This window comes from Polyodon spathula, chromosome 18 (genome assembly GCF_017654505.1).
Source record: "Polyodon spathula isolate WHYD16114869_AA chromosome 18, ASM1765450v1, whole genome shotgun sequence".
Lineage (NCBI taxonomy): Eukaryota > Metazoa > Chordata > Actinopteri > Acipenseriformes > Polyodontidae > Polyodon > Polyodon spathula.
Genome location: NC_054551.1, coordinates 31,418,816 through 31,441,823, shown reverse-complemented (window position 1 = coordinate 31,441,823; position 23,008 = coordinate 31,418,816). Strand labels below are relative to the sequence as shown.

Sequence of the window (23,008 nt, the reverse complement as noted above, 5' to 3'; positions counted from 1 at the left end):
ACTGTCCATCCCCAACAAATGTTTTCATATTACAACCATACTGTCCATCCCCAGCAAATGTTTTCTCAGTTTTACTCCACACTGACCCCTGCTGAGCATTAAGCCTCTACAGTTACACTCCCCCCAGCAACTGTCTGACAATGCCTGCTCTCCGTCACAGACCACCTGTGCAGCTAGTGGCGACAGATCGGAGTTTGTTTCTTTTTCTTTCTCTTGGAACGTAAACTCCCCACTGCTGTGTACAATCAAGGGCTGAAGTGTACCTCATCACCTGACCAGATGAGAGGAGAACACCCCCCCCCCCCCCCCCCCCCCCCCCCCCCATTAAGGCATGTTAACACCTGCTGTCGCCTTTCTCTCCGCAGCTTATGAAGGACACCAACTGTATAGAGGTACTGAAACCCTTTTTCATGCAACCACTATATCACTTGAGAGCAAAAATACAACTTTACACTCCTAGTACTGTGGTAGTATGAAGTGAATGGGTCATTGCATATGGAGATTAGTAAAGGCGGTGGCTCAAACTAATGCTTTAAAAATGAATACCGATAGATATACTGAATACAGACGCAGTATATCTATTCTTCCACAATGAAAACTCTCACATTTTCAATTGTCGTGCCAAGACTTTATAAAGGGATAGTTGAGTGTGCCTAACATGATTAAACCTCACTCACAATTCTGAATTCTAGACAGTATAATACAGTCCTGCAGGGTGCAGTAATGATTTGAAGAGGTTCTGCTCGTTACTGTTGGACTGGGATGGTGCCTGTCAGTGGAAACTAACCATTATCATGCCAACGAAAACATCTGGAGAGGCAAAACAAAAGCAGCGGCTCCAGCAATTTGGAAATAAAAAGTTTATATAAACAACAAGGATTTTCACTTGTCAATCAAATCATCCTCAATCAGTACAAGTTAGTTCATTCGGTATTGCTGAATTGCTCTGCCATTTTAATGGCTTAATTTTCATTTTTTAATGCAGCGATGCGAAAATATGTATTTTTTAAAAAAGCATTACTACAATACTTTATACAATACGGTAATACTTAAAGCAATAAATAAATGTATCTAGGGAACACTGGTCCACAGACAGTGTCCAAGGTCTCTAATAAGTAATTCTAATGAATTGCAACAATTATTTTCCTTCATCAAGGACAGCTGCTATAGAACACAGTGACCTCGGATTACCAACTGGGATTCAGACAAAACAAGGAATATAAAACAAAACAAAACAAAAAAAAAAAAAAAACAGAAGGGCAGGTTATAATTACAAAAGCTTGCTGTTGCCAGGGTGCAACTTCTCTCATCAAAGCTGAGGTTTTATTTAAAAGCCAGACTGAATTGTCTAATTTTTAGTCGTAAAATTTGTCAAAAAACAACCATACATAGTACCAGACAGTAAAGGCGACTGTTTGGAAGATATCCAAAAGATATTTGAGATTTTACAGGTCTAATGATTTTATAGGGGGGAAAAATGGTTGGAACAACAACAAAAAAAAAATGCTTTTGAGAAAAAAATTTCACAAGCTTTGTGAATAATGGTAGGAAATGGAGCATGTTTGTTTCCATTCTGACGCTAAGCTAAATAAAATACAAATATGGGAGAGATGAAGAAGGATGTTCCTAAGTTGCTTATTTTTGTAAACGCAGTGGAGAACAATGAATCATGTGTGTACCACTGAGTTCACCTACTGTCTTGAGTCTATGAAGTAAAGATAAAGAGAACTCTATATGAACACACTTTTAAAAGCCTACTCCCACAATCTGCTCTCTGCTCATCTGGATGTACCACAATACATGCTACAGAGACATGGCTATGCATTAAATATATTATTTCAATGTTAAATACATTGTTCCAACTGCTTTAGCTGCTTGAACAACTCCTCTCTTTTTAAACAGTAAACAAAGTCAAATGCAATTGCCTCCAGTAGTCTCTGTTTACTTGCAGAAAGGGAGGGATTTTTTTGTTGACAAGAACTCTAGCAAATGGTGGTCGGCCAGAGGCTTGGTTACCGTGTGTGAGAACATCTGGAATCTTCATTTTGGCCAGACTAAACCTCTCGAGAATACAGACAAAAATAAAATTGTTGTATGTGTCTGTTGGCCTCATTGCAGCCTCCTTTCCCTTCTCACCTTCTCTCTCTTCTCTCATCTACCTCTACCCCTATACACTTTCACTGGCACTCTCAGCTTTACAGCCACAAGACTGAAGAGAGACTGATTTCGGTTAGCGAAACAAATTAGGTCAGTTTTGAATTTTACTTTTATGTATTTATTTATTTATTTTACTTACAATGTACATTTTAAATGCTCATAATTATTTCAAACATTTTCATTTTTTGTATTTATTTAAACCAAGCTTTGAAAGTCAGCGTGGCTGCATTCTGATAGTAGTTTTCAGTTTCCTGTCCCGGGGAAACCCTTTACATTTCGAGCGTGAAAAACTAAAAATGGGCTTCACTCAAATAATTACAAACAAGTAAAGCTAATAAACTGTCAGTTGTTAGCAGACATAAGCATGGAAACGCAGTCTGACAATCCCAGCAAGCAGACTTCACAGCAACATGGCTTTAATGTGGATCAGACAGATTCGTTGCCAAAACTGAATGAAAAAGCAAATCAAAAAGAAGAAAATAAATCCCGTGAAGGGACAATTTTGTTTGGCTTTCTTGGTTACAAAGTTGCCAATTTATTAGAAACTAAAAGCGACAGTGTTTTCCTTAAAAAGTTGTATAAATAAATACAATTTGTTTCTGACACCTTTGGCATTTAGCGGAATGAAAAACTGTCACTGGAGAATGTTATAATATAAATCTGGATCATTAGAAAAAGTCACCTGGCCTCTTCGCATTGTTGTGGAAAATAATATTTACTGCAGGAGAAATGAAATGAGCAAGTCCAGACATAAAACAGAGAGCTTTTACGAGTCTATATGTGGGCAATAATAAATTTCAAAAGCGCACCTAGAAAAATGAACAAAGAGTGGTACTGGGAGGTGGAAAGCAGTGCATCAATTATGGAGGTGGGGTGGCCAATCAGAGCATGGGGATATAAAACATACTACACAGCTGTTGATCTCGAACGGAAACTAAACGAAACTCACGATGGTTGGCAGAGCTGACAACAACAGCACAGTACTTGGTTCACTAAATACATTTTGACAAATACACTAGGGCAAAGTGGTAGGACTCTCCAACACAAACAGCAGCTATAGACATCTACCAGCAACAACAGGAGGGTTGGCAGTTAATTATGCCTTGTGTATTGCAGCAGTTGCCAACTCCTGGCTGATTGTAAATCCTTTGACATTCCCACTGCTGAACAGCTGAACACCTATTTGCTATTTCCTTAACAGTGGCCAAACCACTGGTTTCTAAGTGGGGGGTCTAAATGTAATGAAACAAGTTGGGTTGATTCCTGTTTAAGCAGTGGAACTAGAAGCACATCCCTTATACACCACAATGTAGTCACCCTTGAAAAATACAAAAAATGTAAATCTTGGGTTTGTTTCTGCAACTTGCAATGGATTATTTGACAATAAAGTGAGAACTTGAAACAGACTCTTACTGCACAGGTATTTTACAATCTAAACTCTGTGTGAGTGGGTAACACCTCCGCCCCCAAAACATATGAGTCAATAATGACAAACTACAGAGCCAGATTTACTCATCACTTTGTATCATCTTCTTAAAGGAAACACAAACATGTTAATGTTAGAAAGCGTGTAAGAAATTGTACAAAGAAATGCTATAAAAAAAAAAGTGTCCTCTACAAATTAGTTTATTGATTTTTATTTTGCAGTCAGTGAACAACATTTAATACAGAAATCACATTGAAGGCTTTGCTTTTGATCCGTATTCTGTCAGAATGGGGGATATCAATCAATATAATGGGGTGGTTTATTGCTATTAAATATGTAAAGAGAAATCATGCCGGTTATTCAAACATATTTGCATAAATGATAAAAACACCCATATCGCCTTCTGCAAATGTGAAACTTATTGTCTTCAATTTATGCCGAAAAGCATTTATCTCGCCCACACAGAAAGCATTAGGGTACTCATCTCATAACCTCCAATCTAAATTAGTTTTAGAGTACTAGGTAAAGATTTAAGTAATTTCCACTGCAGATTTAAGGAAATGCACAGTACATCATGCCCACATTGAATAATAATATGAAGAATCAAAGGGTTTTTTTTTTTGTTTTTCTTTTTAATGGACTGTTTTGAGGATGGGGTGCAAAATGTGTACTAAAAAAAAATATAACAGCATCAAACAGAATTATGCAGTGAAAAACTAGATAAACTAACACAGGTTTGAGCTTTGTGACTATATAATTAACAAAACTGCACAGAATTTATCTGCTGTGTAGTATAGTAAAACCTTAATTACTGATTTATTTAGTCATGATTTCATATTGTACACCCACCTTCCACTGCTATGTTTGGCTGATAAGGTGCCAGGTTGATAACTGGGAAGTGCTAACATGTATATTCGATGCTATTTTTATAGTCATATCTGTACACCCTTCTTACAAGCAGATAAAATGGTCCCAACACTCCACTGCTGTTAAAGGGGTGTAAGGCCACGTGTTATCATCCCTCCTTACCACGACCATGGGTTCTGGTTTGCTTGCTAGACCAAAAATGTTTCTCCCTGACTTACTTTACTGGTTTGTGTTGATTTCTTCATATTTAACAAATTCTCTTCTCTTTACTGTTTTACCATGTACTTTAATGACTTCAACCAGTTCTTAATACTGTCAGCTGTGAAGTGATGCACCTGCTCAATGGCTGGGCCTCATTGCATTACAGTTTGTCATTTACTGATGTTGATAATGGGATCAATAAAACAACTTTACTGGACTATGACCAGTTCAAGGGTGGCAGTATTTTGATCTGCAGCTGTTAAAGTCGTTAAAATGAACCCTTATGTCACTTCATGCAGTAAGGGGAGAATTTATCATGAACAGGACTTTTGGTAACACCCCCACAATTGGACATGCTTAAAACTGTTCTCAAATAATGTTTTAAGTTATTCTACAAATGTGTTCAAGACCTAGTCATTCTAGTTAATGCAAACTTCCAACCCTCCAAAAAATATAAAAATCAATTAACTACCAAATAACATTAACAAGATTCTTGCATGCATTTTACAAGGACCTTGAAGTTTTGCAATAAAACTCCTAAAATATGGTTACCTGATCCTGTTGAAAACAAACTGGGGCACTTTGCTTTGGTTGTAATAAATCTGTAATCTTTTTTTTTTTTTTTTTTTTTTTTTTTTTTTTTATCTGCCTCCAAGTCCTATCCCAGATGGTAAAGGGGGCAATTGGGACTTGAATCACATTTCTATAATTATCCATCTGGAAAACCAGGACACTGAACTGAACGTGTCGAGCTGGGGTGAATACAAAAAACTGATTGGGACAGTCTTTTAAGGCCTCAAAAACAGGATGTCTGGAAAGAATCTTATTGAATTTTCATTTGAAAGTGATATAGAACAAGTGGAGGATAATAAAATGGAATCTTGGGGATTCATTGGAATTCTTACAAGAATTTTGTCACAAAACTCCATGCAGGGAAAGATCCCCTTTGTGAAGCAGATTGGAGGGGGGGTTAGCCAGATGAAAGCAGCCCAGAGAGTTCTAGGTCCAAACTCAGCTGCCAGTGACAAGAAGCTGCAGTTCCCAGCATGAGGAAGCAAGAGTTTGCATGCGGTTAGTGGGATGATGCAATTACCTATGTGCACACTTTAACATTAGTAGAGGCTCAGTAGAAATCCTAGATTGAAACAACGAGACTCTGATAAGCACAAACCTGGGGCTGCACAACCTTAGGGTACCCTGCCTTGGTGGGTGCTGAGGTGTGGATGCTACATCCAAGGGGAAGGTTATTGAACAACTTGACTCTAAGAGAGAACCATGCAAAGGATTAGGAAAGAATCAGGATGCCAGCAAAAAGCGGGTGGCAAATAGGGAGCTAGCTGATGTGAGTAGCCAACCAAGAGGTGCTGTGGACTGGCCACCGAACCACACAAGATTGCCCTGAGAATAAGCAGCATTAGATGCAGCATGGCAATATACAAAGACCAAAGGCCCCTGCAGCTGTGAAGTACCTACAGCATGTAGGTGTGAGTGTTGCAGATCTACATACTACTAAATAGCCTACTTGCTATTGTATTTGGTGGAGTTAATGAGGCAGTCAAAAGAAAACAGTGGCAGTGTTGAGATTTATGTCTGTTTAAACAATTAAAATAGATCTATAAAACTTGGACCCTCCTAAAATACCCTCCCAAGTTTGCCAAAGGCAGTCAGTTCCAGATAAGATAATGCACTTACATTTTCTATTGAGGTGTGAGCTGATTGCTCACCACTATTAGCACTGTAATGCTGTTGTGTGGGAGGCCATACTTTACAGAGTGCAAAGAATGGCAAGGGACCAAGTGAAATACACAAAATAATAATAACGGAAACAGTACAGTAACCAGAAACTTGACAAAACATTACTACATTTCTTTTCCAGGAATCGACAGCTACAGTCAACATGGGAACACTTGATCCCATGTCTATCTGCAAGTGATAAGGAAGCTTTAGCCCTTCTGGTTTATTTCAGAATAAACAGGATGGTACTAGGCTAAAATCAAAAAAAAAAATCGGCACACTCCTTGCATCTGAATTGCACGCCTATGTGCTCACAATGCCTTATACACAATAATAAAAATACTTGAAGTTTCCAAATATCTACAGGTACTCTTTGTTGTCTGTCTGCCTTCCTCAGGTAATAAAATAAAACGGGAGTTTATACAACTTTTAAGCGGGTAGACGTTTTTTAACACAACAAGCTGTGTGTTATTAGAAAACATGCAGTCATACACTCTACTGCACGGCACACTGCCTCCTCTATGATAACACCTGAATAAACAGCAGCCTCTGTGCATGCACTGAGTATAAACACGGGTAACTGACCACTAATAAGGTAAACAATTCATAGCTTTTCAGCTTTTTAGAAGGTCTCAGTTGGTTAGCCGTCAGCAATCAAGTACATTCTAATATGGGGCCTTGGTTATGTAACTTTTTAGCTAAATACCCACCATTTGGCGGTTGCATTACACAGATTTTTCCGGCAATTTTTTTTTTACATTTTCGATTTCTCTGAACCTCAATGCAATTATGCAGAACGACACCACAAAACTGCCCACGCTTCAATATGTTATGTGTAATTCTATAGAAAGATATGCTAAGTACTTCAGTGAAAGAATAATTGCTGGGAAATTCCATTGCTGGGATATTCTGACAGAATAAACATCCATCACCCTGAAACAAGAATCTGACATTTCAAGTTGTGATGCCAAAAGAAAACTCGTCTTAGCCAGCTATTGCACAAGCAGCAATGTCAAGACCCTGTGTCGGGTTCATCTGAAATCACACAGCGAGTGCTAGTGTAGCAATTCTGAACAATTAAGGTCAGAAAAGATTATATTGCTGCTGGAAGATCAAGTAAACATTAAATGTCACGTATTGCTACACATTCTCCTGCTGTTCATAAATGATTGTGTGGATTGCAGTCACTGCTGAATATCTCCATGAAGGGGTAACCTAAATTATAGTAGAGAATGCACCTCGCAGGGTACAATCTCGCTTTTGAAAAAAAAAAAGTTACAATGAGTTGCAAACCAGAACATTGGCAATGTCTATATGAACAATTTCCATTGAAACTGCAGATATTAACCTTGTTACTTCAGTAACAGTATAGGATATAAAGCTAAATAGGGCAGTGGTGAAATAATTGTTTATCAGCAGTTGTGTCTGTAATGCAATACTGGCCCTTATGTTATCTCCTCACATCTGAGCCAGAAATGAAGTGTCTGTTCTTGCATGATGGCCAGACACGGTACATCTTTTCTATTTTAGTCAAGTCCCCAGATTATTATACAACATATTTCCATCTTCATGTACCATATTAACCTGTTTGTTTTCTAGCAGACAAGATTGACAAGCAACATACTGATTTCTTCTTCTTCTTCTTCTTCTTCTTCTTCTTCTTCTTCTTCTTCTTCTTCTTCTTCTTCTTCTTCTTCTTCTTCTTCTTATTTAGTTGCATTCATTTTTCAAAGCTGAGATTCATATGTTGTTGTATAATTTCACTTTTCTGTTCAATATATATATATTTTTAAATAATATTCAGTCATACGTTTCTTTTAAAATTAAATGAGAATATGTTTTTATTGGACTTTAAATCAAATATTATTATAATGCTCTTAGTAATATTTTGCAATAATTAGATTATATACTGTACTGTATATCGCTAAGCCTTTGTAATAGGGTTACCTTCCACGCATAAAATGAAGTATCATGTTATGTTATCGAAACATGTCATCGAAAAATAACAGAACACCAAATACTCTTTCCTTTAGGTTTAACATCCACTTTTAAAAAATGTAACTACAAAATGGTGTATGTCCTTAACTTATTTGGCAAGTTGTACATAAATGACATGTATTAAACCTTTTGCCATAGCATATAAGGCAATGTTCCTTATTCCTCCATAAAGAAGATCATGTGGCAAGCTGCGGATCTAGTTCCTGACCAGGGATTTAAAGTCATATTTCTGTCCCTGTTTGTTTCCCTAGAGTTCATGAATCCCAAGAACATTCTGTTGTCCATCCAAAACTATGAAAACTATCAACAGTAGTATATATCGTAATATTAAAAGAAATTCTTTGAGAATAACTTCCAGCTGAAACCTTTAAAAGTTTGCTTTAATATAACTACAATGTTCAGATGTCATTTAGTATGTCTTGTGGGACTGATTCAAATAGGATATGCGTTAACTATTAGGCATAAGATCTGTTTAAAATATGCTATTATGGAAGATTGTCCTTGGGGCTCAGCGACAGATGTAAGCTTATGTAAGCTGACAGATGTAAGCTACGAATTGAGATTCGTAATTCCTTCTGAATCTCAGTTGTCTGTAAATAGTCAACTATGGGATAATTACCTGCTTACAGTTGCCGGCAATCCTTTATGAATGGAGCCCAGGAAGTATAAAAACTACTGGTACTACATTAGCTCTTCATGCAGTGCTTTTTCCCCACTTTTCAATGAAAAACTGTTTTTGATTTGGGATTTTTACATTTACAGGTTAAAACTAGTTTTCTTATTTCCGTTATTCACTCGCCAAATCCCTCAAATAATTATCCTAAATATTACTGCACTAAATCAGCAACAACTGGTTGCGTTACCTACTCAGTGAATGCCCTGTATTCTAGTTTATCGTTACACTAAGCATTTCCTTTGTTGAGTTTAGCTGCTACATAGTTTGTGAATTGTTAAAGCCACTTGCCTGAGATTCTGCCAACACCTTTAACCACAAAGCATACTTTATGATAAAGGCAGCCACACATTCAATGTGAGGTTCTGCAAAATACAAGCCTGGCACAAACAATAATCCGCTAAGGAAACATGCAGGTTCCAATGCCAGTGCTGATTTAAGGTTCTGATGAGAGCTGCCATTCGAAGCTTCTTGGTTCAAACAGTAGTAGTCATAGTATTTTGATGGTATTTTTTACTCAATACCTACTGTATAATACTACTTTCAATAAAATTGTTTCCAAAGACATTTTAATGCATATCAATCGATCAATCAAATGTATTTTATATAGCGCTTTTCATGCCAAAGCATCCCAAAGCGCTTCACAGTAAAAACAATTATACCATATAAAAATAAAACCATTATGTAGCTTTATGGATTATTTCCTTAGCCATGTATTTATTTAAACTGCTTGCAATAGTTTGCCCTAGTTTTCTAAGCCTGTTGTAAAATAATATAAAGTTATGGGTCCAGTCACAGTTGCAATTACCCTCTGGCAAAGCTGAAGTCCAGCCAAGGCTACTCATTGAGACTGGTGTCTAGATAAGACAGTTAGGATGGTGGCAAACCCCTCAACTCTCCCAAATTGTTATACAGGTCATCTCCACTGCAGGAGGTACAGAGAGTGAGAATCACAAGCCCCTGCGCAAGCACCACTGTGGGATTGTTATGGGGGCAGTGGGGAGCTGCTGTAACGATGCTGTGACCTGTAACAGTGGTGTACAATTAGGCAGCTCTGCTCTGGGCTTACATACCTTTTTTCTCCCAAAAATGCTTTACAAGTGAATCACGTGCTGGTGCTGCAATCTTTGCACAGAGCTTTACTCAATAAATGATATGTAAGGCTCAGTTCTAACTGCCTCCAGTTGCTTGTTTTCACCCTCAGTCTTCGAGCTGAACCAGATAAAGAGCATAGTGAAGTATATGAGAGTTGTTATATGTGCACCAGCAAGTACTGGCTGACAACACAAAATCTCACTTTAGCCAAAAGCTGCCCACAGCAACAATGACCTGGTCTAAACTTTAACTCAGAATCATACACATTTCACGATCTAAGCGATGAAATACCCCCTTTAACTAGATTTAAGGCGACGGTATTTAGATCACTGTTTAGAACATCAATAGGACCCAGTTGGTTCTAAACAGAAGCAGGAGTAAAGGCAAATGTTCAAAACGGATTCCTAACTGTAAGTGTTGTGTTATAAAGAACAGTAAGATACAGTTTCCCTAGGCGGTGTCAGAATGTTTTTTGTTTGTTTTTTGCATGAGTAAGCACTCTGTGCAGTTTTCCTCAGTTCAGATTAGACAGCTCTTTTTTTATGCCATGCAGCCGTTTTATAGTTATTTCTGTGTCACACAAGCATCCTGTTCCAGTTTTTTTTGGCATATTAGGTGCGTTCATTTTTGGACGTAGTCCTACAGCCCTTTTTTTTTTTTTCTTCATTTTGAAATTGAAAACAAATTTGGATATCTTTTTTTGAGAGAATTGAAATTTGGCATGTCGTTTATAAAGGCAGCAACCAGAATTCTGCTGATGGAAAGTATTATAAGTGGAAGAAAAACAACGGGAAAATAAGAGAATCAAGCTTCCTGTGTCTATACACTGAGACTACTTACTGACTGACAAAAGAATATAAAAACAAAAACATAAATATAATCATTTCATAACATTTTACAAACACAACGCTTGTTGCTGTTGTTTTTCTTTTCAATAATCCTTGTAATCTCCTTGAAACTTGAAGCACACAGGGTCATGTTCATTATAATACAATAAAGCACTATCAAGCAGATCCATGCCTAAATGCTAGCTAGCAAACCATAACGCTTAACCATGAATGATCTGGTAGCTTCATTACTGGCAAGCCTCCAGGGAAGGACAGAGATTATGAACACAATTACTGGGAGCTCTTTTACAATCCAATCAAAACTTATAAATGGACAATAAATCCACTTTTCAACAGTTAATTGAGCTGATTCAATATTATTGCAGCTTTTTCTGCTTTATTTAATTTAATATCTATGATGTGGGTAAATCTCCAACTAACTCAGTTATTCAAGGGTTGCCACAAATGACAATAACTCTTGCACTGGGAGAAACGTGAGAATACAGCAGGGGTTTCTCAATTCTCAAAGAAAATACACAGCAACGAGACGCTGACAGATCCACTAGTCACGGACCAGCTTAGCAATTTAGTTCAAAGGTATTGCATTCCTACCTGCCATCAAAAGTACAGGCACTCATCTTCAAGAACATTACATTGAAAAGGTATATACAGCACTGCACAGGGGAAACGCCTATCCTTAACTCTAACCCTTAATCTCTCTCTAAACCCTGCCTTGTTTAAAACAATGCAAAAAGGTCTGGCACCAAAAGATCTCTAACCTTAGTGATTTCAGGGAATGTGTGAGAAGATAAGATGGCCTAAGACCATGAAGGCCCTTAAAGGAAGTAAACATAACTTTAAAATCAATTCTAAAACTCACAGTGCAAGGATTCGAGTACTGGAATGATATGCCCAAAGAGAACAATTTGCTAGTTAAACTAGATGTGACAAGAATAGACATCAATTGCAGTGAACTGCATACAAAATTCAAGCTTAAGCTGTTTTTTTGTTGTTGTTTTTTTCCCCTGTCTTTCATAACCCGACATCTGACATGTTTCATAGCCAAGTACTAAATTATGCAGTCGGGGAAAAAAAAAACAACGCTGGCTTCGGAATAATGACTTCCACTGGATGCAACTTGTAAAAAAAAATTAAAAAAATGATGGAAAAGTTGTGCATGACCTCACCATCTTTGCAATGAGGAAAACATCAGAGACACAATTAGCTTTATTCACAACAGATGCTCTGCTCAGTTGTTTACCTCATATTGAAACAGATTTTTAATGTGCTTCAGAGCCTCTCAGCTCTCAAAGGCCCCCGTTCTGGTGTCTGTTTGCTGTTAGAGAATGTGACCACCTGTGGCACTGTGTACTATGCCAAGAAATTTCATTAGATGAGAATACAGAATTCCCTTTTTACAGATTGGACAGGGTGTAGGGGTTGATTACAGCCCTAGATAGTTTTTTTCTGTTGCATTGACCCATTCCAGTGGGATGATAACCCTTAAACATTATGAATTCTCAATACGATATGTATCTTTAAGCTCTAATGGCTTTATGGCTAGGTGAAAAATTCTACCAGAAACAAACGTCTGATGTGTGAAAAATGAATTTCTATATGAGTCTGACATCTGTGTTTTCGCTTACTGTTTTTTGAGGGGGGGGTTTGTAATATTGTGAAAACTATTTCATAAAATGTCTGGTTAATTGAATCATTCACATACTGTAATTAAAAATGGAACAATACCAAATCATCTTCCTTATTAAAAACACTTTATTGGGGTTAAAATGTTTTTTTTCAGGTGGGTCACTTTGTAACCAAAAATTGTTAACAAATTCTTTGACCTGGTTCTTCCTTCAACTTGAAACAATTTATTTGAACATGTAAATGGTTTAAAAGCACTTACCTGAAGCTGCTACACACCAAAAAACTAAAAGCACTGCAGACACAGCATGACTCGCAGCCATGGTGATGCTAAGTTTGTTCTTCACAGGTCCCAAGACTTCTGCTTCTGTCGTGCAGGAAATATTCACCACTCAGATACAGTCTATTACTCGAAGTTTAAATCTACCTGTAGGGGGCAGAGGAATAAAAAAAACAATCATTTGTATTCTCCTAGTACAGTAAGTAGTGTGAGCAGAATTCCTTTTTGGGTCACAGAATGGCATTGTGGTATATAGGATTTGGGGGGTGGGGCTTGTGTCCTTTCAGCTAAAACAACATTAAAATCTGTGATAGAGTGCAGTACTAGTAAATCTAGAACCACAAAATTCAAATTCATCCGTCTACAAATATGATGTGCATTCCATGACAAGAAAATAATCTGAGTTTAACCACTAAAACAAATAAACAGATACTAATTTACTGAGGGGGAAACATAATTCTTATTTAAGTAACTAACACTATCTTTAGCAGCAGAGAATCAGACCATCGGTTGTTTTTTTTTTGTTTTGCTTTTTTTGTTTAACAGTGCTGGGGTAGATGCTGCAGTCATTCACAGCTGCTAAAACAAAGGCTCTTTGACAAGACTGCAACAGCTGAAGACTGTTTGTAATTTTAGAATATCCTGTCAGGAAAAAACTAATATTATACTTTCAATGTAGGAAACAGTACTCCTGAGCAGTTTCATTTTCAAAACAACTTCCAATGAAGTGAACCATAAACGACGGTAAGTGTTTCAGTTTAATCACAGTGTACAGTAATCAGCTAGTGCTGTTGCTTCAATGGCAATGAATAAGTATCAAATAAACTGGCATGTTCAAGGTTGGGAAAGGGACCTGGTTAAACATGGCATTGCAGAATTAACAGATTAGTACTATACTGTGCATTTGGACAATCTGGGAATACTGGCCAAAAAACTACTTAAACTTTATCTTAATTTCAAATTACATAAATTGCTAGCAGATGAAGCACACATTACCCTTAAAAGTGTACCACAGCAACCCGCATAACAAAATCACTCTGTAGTTTGCAGTTTACCCTGCTTTTGCTTGTTCATACCTACATACAGTAAGACTGCTGATTTTCATAAGCATTTGATGTATGTTTATTAATCTTTATTTTGTATTATTTTAAAAAGAATTATTCGCTTGTGCAGGAAATCATGTGGGAGCTTACATGTACTGTAACTGCCTGATTATTAATGGAAATTATGATAAAGCATTCAATTTTTTCTGAGAGCTCATGGATAAGGTAAAATATATACAGTTCCATGAGCATTTTCCTGATGCTCATGAGATAATCGAAGTATTTTAATGAGTAGGTAGCTGCAATGTTTTGTAATTATTCTTTACGCTTCTCATACAATTGAGTGTGTTTTTCAGGCATTCTGAGTGGTTCTGGGTTCTTTCCATTTTCCTCTCTAAATCAGCTCTTATCTGGTTTTGAGCTAGAATTTTGAACTTGTCTGGCATACCCTCAGTGACTATTATTTTAATGCCCAGTTTTGCTGGGCAACACTTTTTCTCATTAAAACACAATATAAAATGATAGCTTACTTTACAGTGAAAGTTGCGGCAAATATTTTCAAACACTTTATCACAGCTGAACTATAAATGCCACATCAATGCTATTTTATAAGACTCACAAAAACCATGACATAACAAACTGTGATCAAACAGTGAGAGTCATTTACAGCTAATCTCCATCTGACATAATAGGAGCTCTTTATCAAACAGCTTTTGTAACATTCTTTCTAAAGCTGTCAAAACTATTAAAGCATTATTTTGTTCAAATGAACATTTAAATTCAGTATAACCAGTTCCCTGAACATGCTAATCACTGTGCAATTTTATAATGAGGTGCGTCACTCTAGTTTTATTACTGTTACTTCTGTCTGAGCATTGTATGAACACTGTCTGTCTTTGAAATTCCTGTTGCTCTAAATGCAGGTACTTCCCCTTATCAGTTATACCATTGGAGGCTGCTGGCACAAGTGGAGCAGTGGTCACAATGACTGCTATAAAGGTGTAACTATTGGCTACACAGAGTAAAGCCATGAAAATTAATTGAACAGCATGCCAGATTTACAAATCTAAAAATTGGTTCACTTCTTTTTTTTTTATTTTAATGTACACAATTCAGATTGTGGATTTAAGGGGTTGCAATTTTAGACTGGAGCAGGAGTGTCTAGCAAACTTGAAGCTACTTTTTCAGGAACTGAAAACAGTCTCCTCCGGTGTGCCATGCAGTGGCCTGAAACTGAAACCTAGTTCCAAGCCACACAGAACAATGTGTTAGTGTTTACTAAGTTTGCTTGCATTGTGGTTAAACCATAGCAAGCATAGTAAATTATATTTGGGGTGGCACCACACTTGGGCCTGAGGGGCCTGGGCCCACCTATTTTGCTCATGGGCCCACCCAGTTATGGAGCGATTGACAATTAAAAACATTTCATACCAAACCGTATCAGAATGTAATCCGCTGCAGCAAGTCTAGCTTATCCTTGTGGATCAAAAATATATATCCATCTCACCCAGTACCGTTGTCATGGTTATGAAAAAAAAAAGATTGGTGATTGGATGGCTGAGATATGAGCGCTTACGTCTTCGATACTATAGTGTCGAAATTACAGCGCGTCGGCAGCATACATACAGGAACTTTTCTTTCATTGCAAGGCACGCAAGCAACCAGCTTGTGCAGATGCTGTTTAGTTATTTTTTACATTTGCAATTAGCTTTCTAATTACCCACACAGGGCAGCAGTGTGGAGTGGTGGTTAGGGTTCTGGACTCCTAACTGGAGGGTCGAGGGACACTGCTGTTGTACCCTTGAGAAAAGTGCTTTACCTAGATTGCTCCAGTAAAAACTAACTGTATAAATGGGTAATTGTATGTAAAAAATATTGTGATATCTTGTAACAGTTGTACGTCGCCCTGGATAACAGCGTCTGCTAAGAAATATAATAACACAGAACGTTTAGCCAACTTTACAGTAAACCAGAGCTACATTTGTGTCTTGTGCATTAGCTATGCCCTGACACATTTTGTAAAAAGAAAAGGAACCGACAATCAACAAATGCACCAGTAATGTAAACATTTAATTTTACCAACTCAGTTGACTGATGCAGCTGAGATGTACTGTATGTTATGCTCAACTCATGCCTCTATTCATGTTTTGTTTTTGTTCCCATATAACTGACACTTTTCTAAAGCTCAAAGGGAAGTATTAACACTCACTTTTAGTCACTGTATGAGAGCTTTTTAAATGTAAACTCACTTTGGGGAGTCGAATACACATTGGAGAGCTTTTGTCAGAAGCTATCATTTTCTTTATGTGTGGTCGTGACTTGTAGCTCGCTAACGTTACAGAATTTGTGCAGCTATGCCTGTTGGTGGTAAATCGGATTTCTGACTGTCAAAATGTTTTGGTAGAGTGCGCGTTCTTGGAGAATATGGTGCTATTTCTGACAGTATAGAGTGTCTTCAGTACACAAATTAGTAATTACTTCATTATGTCATAAACGGCCCGTCCGTGAAAATTTGGGGCCCAGCCAGGAATTAAATCCTGCAGCCGCTACTGAATTATATCAATCAAAAAAACACCAAATATGAATTTGCCATGGACGGCCTTGAATACATCCTTGTAAAAGCTGCGTGAAGGTTAATTATCTACTGCCAAGCGCCTTGCAAACTGTAATTAAGTGAAATACAGTACTGTACTGTATTTTATGCATGGCATAAGAGCAATAAGCAGTGTGTAATTAACTTGGGGCTCCTTCCGGGAGGATTGAGATCAGATCAATAAACTGTAAATTATTAAACAGATGTAATGCCTCCTACTTATGAATAGGATAGTTCACCTAGCCTGACACTTTATCACATATGTGCTAAACCCTCTTATAATGCTCAGCACGTTTCCCCTAAGCTATTCTGGAATTCCCATTAAGCCTGTGGATGGTTTCAGGCTGGACTGGAGGCAAAAGGCTTAACTATTCACTGCTGTGCGATTAAAAAAAACAACATAATTAAGTTTACTCTTTCTACAAGGTTTCTTTGTATCCTTGAAAAAAAAGACCTACTCATGCTTTTGAATACAAAGTGTCTTGCGCAATTCACTATTCTTTGATACAACAGTCAAAGTAGCGCAATTTAAAATTGACCACAAATAGTTATTCTAAAGCTTGCAATACAAAATAGGTGTGCCATATTTAAGTTTAAAATATGACCCAACATAAACCAGCTGTGTACGAATGACAAACCACTATCCCACCTCACACTGTAACAGCTGAGGTTATGTTTTACCTCTAAACCACAAGTTGAATGAGGAAATTGGTTTGTCTATTTAAAATGAGGCTTATTTAAAAAATAAATAAATAAATAAATAAAGCAACTGCAAAATTCATCCAAACGTAACACAACTGTGGCATGTTATACCTAAATAACACAAGATAATTACCATTCGCTTTTTTTTTTTTTTTTTTTTTTTTTTTTTTTTTTTTGCAATCACGTTTTCAAAGTCTGATGATTGTGTGTTATTAAGTGAAAACAGGCTATTAAAATGCAGGAAAAATGCTCTTCCAGATTAAAAGCAGGGTGCATTGGCTGAGATGTGTGGTGAAGCTTGCATTGTGCCTGCAATAGAGCTCTTAGTCCAACATGTTTCATGACCACCAACTCTGCATTACAGTAACTCACAAACACCAAATCTTCTTCATTACCTTTTACAATGCCCCCCTGGTTTGCCGGTATTAGTGTCATGTGTGGAAATATTCAGCGCTGCGTCAGTCAGTTGTCATATGGTTTTAGTAAAGGATGGCACAGTGGTCTGTTGATTCAGTTGCTTTAAACAGTGGCATGTCTAAGTACCACCACAAATACAAAACAGGACCATGCCTGGCATACACTTACTTTACTTACTGACAAAAACACACTTAAGAGACTCACTACACACTACAAGGCCTACATATTACCTTCAGCCTTCCTTTCATCTCACACAGATTTAATGTCTGACTTATCAGAACACTCACAAATGAAACAGCTCTAGAAATTCAACATATTATCCCACGTCATACCTGAAATGCAGTCGTTTATCTGAAAGCTACAGTAATTCTGGGTTCTTTATTTGATATAGATTATCCTCAACATCACCTTTTACGAATCTCAAGGGTCTGTGGAGAGGAGGAATTGAGAATAGCCTTCAGCGCAGCTCCTGCCAGCACTAACAAGAAAAGACTCACCTTGGGGTATATCTTTGGCATAACGAAGCCTGCCACACACATGTCACCTCTCCTCTATCCGTCTGCCTTGGCAGGAATCGTTTCAGAGGAATCAATCTGATCTCTAATACTTCAGAAATACTGTTTTTGCATTGTGGATGTTTATGTTGGCGAGGGTGGGGTTGCCACTTTGATTATTAAATATGCAGGCAAAGTTATGTAAGAAATTGTTAAACAATTACCTCCAGCAATAATATTGCTGTTCCAGCAAAGAAAAAGCTAATTAACTATTTCAAAATAAATAAATAAAACAAGGAGTTTTTGTTATTGTTACTCCAAACCCCACAACAAGGGTTTCCATACCAGCCTAGGATCTAGTCATCTATTTTTAATAGCAGCAGTGATTAAAGCCATATGACGGCTGTTCCTGTTTGTTTTTGTAATGATTGTTCATCTATGGATCACATACACAAGCTGCACTGTCAAAGCCTTCTGACAGAGTCTACTGAAGGCATATACCAAGCATGTGTACCACCCAGTTTGCCTTACCTGGAGCCTATATGATAAATGACAGTACAATTCGAAACAGTGTTAGTGTGTTTGAATCTGAAGCAGCATAAACACTGAAAAAAAACCTGTATGTAGCTAGCTAGGTATATATTAGCATTTAAATTTTGACTGCCAATGCTTTACACATTCAAACGCAAGTTACTGGAAAACCACAGCAACATGGAACACATTGTATACGGTATACTTATATATATACACACACACACACACACACAGTGGTTTGCAGAAGTATTCACCCCTACCAATAATTTTTTGTTGAATTACAAATAATGTATGCAGTTTTTCAAACAAACTTTTTTTATTCAAAGCTGTAGTGGTTAAATTGAACGCTGTTATATGAGGAGGAGGTTAAATGTCAGCAAAACTTGCAAAGAAAATGTACAAAATGAAATTTACTGGTTGCATATGTATTCAGCCCCTTAAGTCAGTACTTGGTAGAAGCACCTTTTGCAGCAACTACTGCTATGAGTCTTTTTTGATAGGTTGCTACTAGCTTTGCACAGTAGGATGGTGACATTTTTGCCCATTCTTCATGGAAAAATTGCTCCAGCTCAAATAAGTTTGTTGGGTATCATCAATGGATTGCAATCTTCAAGTCTCGCCATAAATTTTAGATTGGATTCAAGGTAAGGACTTTGACTGGGCCACCCACGAACATTAATTCTCTTCTTGTTCAACCACTCTAGTGTGGCTTTGTGCTTCGCGTCACTGTCCTGCTGAAATGTGAATTTCCTCCCCAGTTTCAGAGTCTTGGCTGACTCAAACAAGTTTTCCTCAAGGATTCGCCAGTACTTTGCACCATCTATTCTCCCCTCTATCCTGACAAGCTTCCCAATCCCTGCTGAAGAAAAGCATCCCCACAACATGATGTTGCCACCACCATACTTGACAGTTGGGATGGTGTTGACTGGGTGATGTGCAGTGTTGGGCTGCGCCAGACGTAACGCTTGGAATTTAGACTGAGAAGTTCAATTTTTGTCTCGTCTGACCACAAAAACTACATGCTTTTGGCGAACTCCATACGTGCTTTAAGATTAGGCTTTTTGAGTAATGGCTTCTTTCTTGCCATCCGTCCATACAGGCCAGCTTTGTGTAGGGACCGACTTATTGTTGATGTGTGAACATTGACTCCCATCTCAGACACAGAACTTTGCAGATCTCTCAAGGTCACTGTTGGCTTCAGAGTGACATCTCGAACCAGTTTCCTGTTTGCCCGGCTGCTCAGTTTGGGAGGGCGACCTGATCTGGGTAGTGTCTGGGTGGTATGATGCATCTTCCACTTCTTGATGACAGACTTCACTGTGCTGAGAGGGATAATCAGCACCTTTGAAATGTTCTTGTACCCTCCTCCTGCTCTGTGCATCTCTACCACCTTATCTCTGACTTCTTTCGAAAGCTCCTTGGTCTTCATGGTTGCTTTGTTGGATCACTATGTGAGTTGCAGCTTGAAAGTCTTTATATACCTGAGGGAAATTATCTACAAGTTAAACCACTTTGAGTACACACAGGCTGAAACCATTTCACTAATTGTGTGACCTTTCAAACAAATCATTTGCATCTGAGCTGATTTAGGGCTGCAGTAGCAAAAAGGTTGACTACTTATGCAACTGAGATTAATCTGTTTTTCTCTGTAAATCTTATTTATTTATATTCTCTAAAGTATTTTTATAACTTTATCAATGTGGAGTAGTTTGTGTAGATTCTACATGTAAAGTCTAATTTGAAAGAGTCGCTGAGTACGCTCAGGTGCCAACAAAATGTGAATACTTTGCAGGGGGGTGAATACTTCTGCAAACCACCGTGTGTGTGTGTGTGTGTGTGTGTGTGTGTGTGTGTGTGTGTGTGTGTGTGTGTGTGTGTGTGTATGCATATATATATATATATATATATATATATTATATATATATATATTAATATATATATATATACGATTAAAATTGTGTAAACACTGTATCAAATAATTTACTATTTCTCGTTGTTTATTTGAGGAGCACAAAGTTACAATGTTTCTTGAAAGAACAGCTCACGGTTGAACCACTTGTATTACTTATCTAAATGCATAATAAAACTGATCAAATATGGAAATTGCTTGCTGTCCTTCTAACGTCCACTCATCCACTAAATCAAGCTGGTCCAGTGAAATTCTTAGAACAAAAAGTCAATATTATCTAAAACAACGGAAAACGATGAAACCTGGAATGTTTAGCTGTAAATTCTGAAACCGGAATATTCTATTAAAAGAGTTTACAAAATGTGATTTACTGTAGCAAGCCTTCAGCCTTCCTAACACCTTTCATCTTTCAAGACAATGTTTGCTATTTTTCAAACACTGATATATACTTAAAACTAAAACAGGCTGCTGTATTTATTCATTAGACTGGGAGAATTCAGGCTAGTCTACAAATACATGCAATGCAATGCAAAAAAAAAAAAAAACACACACACCCCACCCTCCCACTGTAAAAAAAAAAACAGATCAGCCACAGCGCAAAGGAAAGCGTGCATAGCGCTTTACCCTTGAGATAGATCCGAAACGTGTAGTAAACGTGTCGTTTTAATAGTACAGCAGGGAAAATAGTAATTCCATAACACAGCTCAGTCCTGCAAATTTCTTGCAGTTTGGTTTCATTTACCACGATCATTTACTCCAAAAAAGTTTTTTTTTTTTTTTTTTAATTAATAAAATAAAAAAAAACAGTTTTAAACTTTATACAGCCCCGATACGTACCTCAACGCGGTTTACTCTAGAAAGAAGATTAAACTTTCTTAAGGGAGTATGCTGCCGTCTTAAGGATCCTTCCAGGGTCCGTTCCCTTTACTTGCAATAGCAAAATAATAATAGTAATAAAATAAAATAAAAAAAAGTTTATATTCCTTTTATTTTGAACAGATGGTAAAACTGTGGCGGTGAAGTCTGTGGTGTTCTCACGTATCTGTGGACTGTAGTACTAAAGTCTTGCTCTATGAGTAATCTCTGTTTCACTGTACTGCAGGCTGTGTGCAACTCGGGCATCATTTATATTGTATTTCATTGGAGAAGACAACCAAAAAGGGAGGGTTTAACCAGGCGTTAACGCCCCATGTTATTGTACTATAAAAACAAGACGATGGTGGGCAGCATTTTCAATAGCAGTAATAGTGTCTAATGTAAAAAGCTTCAGTCGTCTTTATAAAATTTATATGTTTTTAATAAACAACAACAATATTTTTGGCGTGACAGGTATACAGTGTAATTGCTGCAATATTATTTCACTTCCAAGTAGTGTTTTGAATATTCACTGAACCTATGTATTCCCAGATGCTGCCAAGTCTTTTGGTTAAAATATTAGCCTTGTTTTTTCATGTCCTCTTATTAAAAATCATACTGTATTTCATATTTGCCTGATATTTTTCGGAAGTCTCCTCCCCTGAGGTAGAGGTTTGGCTTATGCACAGACCCTCTAAGGACTGGATCAGTTCCAGTAGAAAAAACAAAGCTGTTTACTCCAAAACGTCCTTGGCACAATATTTGTTTCTGTAAAAACATTAAATAACAATTTTGAAAGAAAACAATAAACACTTAAAGACTTTTTAAAAGCACCAAACAACAGAAGTTGATTATTAACTTTATTTATTTATTAATTTATTTATTTTCAGAAAATAAATGTGCAAATAATTTTATGTGGTAAAGAGCTTTCAGAATCCAGCTAGGTGTCCTGGTTATAACTAGTAACAAGCTGCCTGTCTTGCAGTGAAACCGTCTGCAGTGAAACACATGTTTTGTGACTATTATTTTGTTGTTTTATTTACTTTTAGAATCATGGTGAACTTTGCTCTTGCTTTAAAATAGGCCCCATTTATTTATTTATTTATTTATTTACGTGACAAACCGAACAGTTGGAATGATTTCATCTTGGCCAGGTCACTCTTGGAAAAAAAAAATTATGATCGCAATGACTTTTTTAACTGAGCAATACAAGTTTTGAAGGATAAGCTAACTTCCAATTTCTAATCATTTGCAAGCACAGATCCTGTATTTGCAGACACACTGTTGTTCACAAGATCTGCAGTGCATCTCAAACACACGTTTTAGTTAATTTCCAGACTTCTGGCAAATGATGAAACATCCATGCCATCACAGCAATTATTTTAGAATCTACAGGCTACAGTGAGGACAGCCAAGTGGCACTGCTCAAGAAACAAAAGGTCTGGCTCAAATGAAGGGGGGCTGTACAGTGGTTGGCCTGCCAAACCATGATAAGTATAGTTAATGCTGAATTTTCTATTGGAATTGTATATAACAGTTTGGAATACCTTTAGAAATGG

General features: G+C 37.3%; 1 protein-coding gene across 1 annotated transcript in view; it reads right to left on the bottom strand.

Moving 5' to 3' along the window:
* LOC121330666 (transforming growth factor beta receptor type 3-like) overlaps positions 1–21,680 on the bottom strand; it is a 72,215-nt gene extending 50,535 nt beyond the window's left edge. The window contains exons 1-2 of the mRNA XM_041277356.1: positions 21,432–21,680; positions 12,885–13,049 (exon numbers count right to left, since the gene is read on the bottom strand). Of these exons, the coding sequence (XP_041133290.1) occupies positions 12,885–12,945 (61 nt within the window). The 5' untranslated portion in view covers positions 12,946–13,049; positions 21,432–21,680. The remainder of the gene's footprint in view (positions 1–12,884; positions 13,050–21,431) is intronic.
* Positions 21,681–23,008: the final 1,328 nt, after the last annotated feature.